At 47.3% G+C, this 3,709-nt stretch overlaps 1 protein-coding gene across 1 annotated transcript; it reads right to left on the bottom strand.

The window, feature by feature from the left end:
- LOC104444606 (E3 ubiquitin-protein ligase BOI-like) lies at positions 1-2,155 on the bottom strand. Its single transcript, XM_010058315.3, has 3 exons — positions 1,466-2,155; positions 925-1,321; positions 1-677 (listed from the first exon to the last, which is right to left on the bottom strand). Exons 1-3 carry the CDS (start codon positions 1,519-1,521, stop codon positions 231-233), a joined length of 900 nt encoding a protein of 299 aa, XP_010056617.2. The 5' UTR covers positions 1,522-2,155; the 3' UTR covers positions 1-230.
- Positions 2,156-3,709: the final 1,554 nt, after the last annotated feature.

Genomic DNA, 3,709 nt, shown 5'->3' with positions numbered 1-3,709 from the left:
TTAAAGAAAAAAAGAACATTTATTATGTATCGTATTTACACAAAATTGAAAAAAACCATCCCTCTCGATGGTTTTCCCCGTATCATTCTCCAACAGAAAAGATATCAAAGAATCTCCCTATATGAAAAAAAACAAAAAATGAAAAAAAGAGGACTATTTCTTTCCTTTTTCCCCCTTTCGCCCCTACTTTCCCTCCTTTTTACACTTCCCGCCCAGGGCGCTTCCGACCGTTACGACGACGACGACGACAGATTCAGTTGCAAGCTCGCCGGCACAGCCTCGCCGCACGCGGGGCAGTCACGGCGGCGGCCGGGCCCGCACGCCGCGGCGCTCAGGCACAGGCGCCGCGCGGCAGCAGCACCGCCCCCGACTCCCTCTCCCTGCACCGCCGCCGCCGCCGCCGCCGCGTCGCCGCATTCCGCTCCCGCCGTCCCGGTATCGTTGCTCCCGCAGTGGGACTCCGCGTCGTCGACCCCGCCGGCGCCGCCGCGGGAGAGGACGCGCTGGAGGTAGGAACGGAGGTAGTCGGCTTCGAACTCGTTGTCCTCGGCGAGGCGCCGCCACATGTAGCTCTCCGTCGCCAGGATCTTCGATTTCTCTTGGAGCAGACCGTTCAGTTTCCCGATTCTCTGGATTTCTTCGTCTTTCTCCTTCAGTTTTCTCGCCAACTGCTGTGTCTGTAAACACGTGCAGAACAGGAAAGTTGTCAGGAAAATTTTAATTTCCTTTGTCCTTTTCAATAATAAATAATTTCTTGACCCAATTCGTGAAAATTTGAATATTTTTTTGCAGGAAACAGAATCAACATTGTTAATGTTTTCTGGGTTTTGTTTCTTGAAATCCCAGAACAAGTGTAAGAACCCTAATCGATCCATGAAAAATAAATAATTGAAAAAAGGGAAAGAATGAAAAGAGGGTAATTACGTGTTGTGAAATCAAACGGTCGATCTCCGATTGGTGTATCTCGAACCCGGCCTTGTGCCCCAGAACCGGCGACGCCCTGCTCATCTTGCGAGGATTCCGATTCGCCGGGAAGCGACCGCCGTTCAATTGGTCGTCGCCGATCGCGTCGTCTCTGGACCGCTTGTGGTGGCTTCTGGGGACAGAGACGGCGGCGTTGTAGTCACTGTTCGATCCGCTGTCGGATTTCACGGACGATTTCGCCGTGCCAAACTCGGGGACGATGCGAAGTTTCAGGGTGCGGCGCGACGGCCGCAGGATCGGGTCGGGCGTCTCCGACGACGGCAGAGGGATGAAATCCTCCGCTCGGCTGGCGCGGAGACGGGCCGGGCGAGGGTTCTTCGTCCTCGGGATGAAAACCCTGAAAAGCAGCCGCAGAAGAGTCGGACCAATTGGGAATTAGCTTGAACGAAAAGCAGAGGGAGAGAGAGAGAGGAATAACCCAATAATAGCCCCCGACAATTCAAAATCAAACAGAAACCCACGAATGAAGAGCGACGAGTACCTGGTCGGAATTATCCCAGCGGGAAAAGGGTCGGCGCACCATGCTTCGACCGCCATGAAAATCGTTTCAATTCCTCAGATTTCGCTTAGAGAGAGAGAGAGAGAATCACAGAAAGAGAGAGTGATTTTCAGAGGAAGAGCTTGAAGAAGAAGAGAAAGAGGTGGGAAATCAGCTTCGCTCCGGGGGTGTGGCTTTTATTCGGAGCGTTTCCGACCGTTGCGACCGAGACTGATCCGCGGCCGAGCCCGCACGCCGGGCAGTCCTGGGCCGGGCCTGTACCGTACGCCGAGCACAAGGCACATGCGCCAGCACAGCAGCAGCACCCCGTCTCCTCGCCCGCCCTGCGCCGCCGCCGCCGCCGCCCCATCGCGGCCGCCCGGGGTGGCTGCTCCGGCGGCGGCGGGGCTCTTCGTCGCTGTCCCCGCCGCTGTGGGACCAGACCCGAATCTCCATCGACAGTGACATCGCTCTCTCTCTCTCGGAGCAGCTTCCCGACGAAAGGGAATCCTCAAAATTCCTCAGGAAAATGGATATGCTTTTTGTACATAGTGGCTATGGCGCCATCCACCACCCATGACTTCTCTCTCTCTCTCTCTAAATTCGGGCCCCATCTTAGAAAGCAACAAAGGAAGGGGAGCAATATCGTGTCGAGCTCGACCGAAGAAAAAACCACAAACAGAAAATATTAGATGCTCAAGTGATGCCACGTTAATCCTATTCAAATTCATTAAAGCGGGTGACAGACGTCACTTGGGTCCACATTTTAGAAATCCTTACATACTTATGTACATGTCACCTCCCACCTATTTTTAACACCTAATGAGAGGGATTTTTCCATCTAGGGTGGTGCAGGTACTACTAATTTTCATGGGATAGACACGGTCGTCGTGCCACCACATGCCCAAGTGTGATCGAAGAAGGCATGGAATCTATTGAATTGTCAGGGAGATGGTTGGATATATACCAAGACTTGTTGCTTGGTATAACTTTTGTTGTGGAATTTTATGTGAAGTTTCTAAGTATGTTACCTCCGTAATAAAGAATCATACTTACCTTTCAAGCTAGATTTTTAGCGTCTGCACCGTCTTGATTATCGAATATCAGTCTCTGGCCACCCATCGCCCCTTGTGATGGGCCAAATAAGAGAGATTCAAGCATTACATGGGCAAAGAAATGGGTATTGATACTAAGATCTTGGTCATGCTTGAAAAGTTGGAATGGACCCAAATTTTTATCTGACATCAATCATGACATGGACCAAAAACAGGGAGGGGTTGTCAACACAAATTGGAAGTGTTTGATGTTGGTGGGGGTGGGGGTCATTTTCATGCTTTGTTTTTAGAGAGTGCTGGGGCGCCACGTGGGCTGAAATTATTGGGTGCCATTATTGTTTTAGGACAAAGTGCAAATCTTCTTAGATTTAGGACAAAGTCCTCAAACCGTGTGTACCGCCCTGTCCTAGAACGAGACAAGACACCTTTTCCTCTATATTCCACCTAACTTTTTTCATAGCTTCCCCTCTTTTTCCCCCAACAAAAAGAAAACAAAAGTGATTTGTCAATGGGAATCAATCATGTCATCCACTTCAGCACTTTGGGCAAAAACCAATCAATTTTATTTTGTTTTTTTATTACTTTCGTTGGGCAGATAACCCACTTATAAAAAAAAAAAAGGTAATGGATATTATTTATGTACTTGTCAAGTACGTCCTCGCTCATATAAACGCGTGGGACGCACATGTAATGCTTAGCTACCAGACGTCATTTGAAAAAAAATAAAAATGGGGGCCGCGAAGAAGATTCGCTCTTATTTCGTGAATTCATTTCACCGACAAAATTGATTAAAGTTTTTAAAACAGTCCATGCATTTTGATTTGGAACATAAGGTAAGAGACATGCTTTGATGAGTATGAAATCTTCAATAAATTTTCAATTATACTTTTAAATATCAGTGGGTTGGAGACTATTTGAAAAATATATATAATCGTATGTATAAGAGATTATCTTATAATTTACGTTGAAGCGTAATCTTTTTTAAAATATGGGGTTTGTGCAATAATTCAAATCTCATCATGTCATCATTTGGATGAGTCAAGATCATCGCCGAAACTACAATTTATGAAATTTATTGTTTATATGTACAGTTTAATTTTTTTCTTAATAAATGTTTTTCAATTATCCGAACACATGTTTTCTTAAATCAATCAAAGTCTCCCAAGATAAGCCCCGAAGTTCATCTATTCAA

Source organism: Eucalyptus grandis, chromosome 5, assembly GCF_016545825.1.
Source record: "Eucalyptus grandis isolate ANBG69807.140 chromosome 5, ASM1654582v1, whole genome shotgun sequence".
Taxonomy (NCBI): Eukaryota; Viridiplantae; Streptophyta; class Magnoliopsida; order Myrtales; family Myrtaceae; genus Eucalyptus; species Eucalyptus grandis.
Note: the sequence above shows the minus strand (reverse complement) of the source record. Positions and strands in the feature narration are given on the sequence as shown.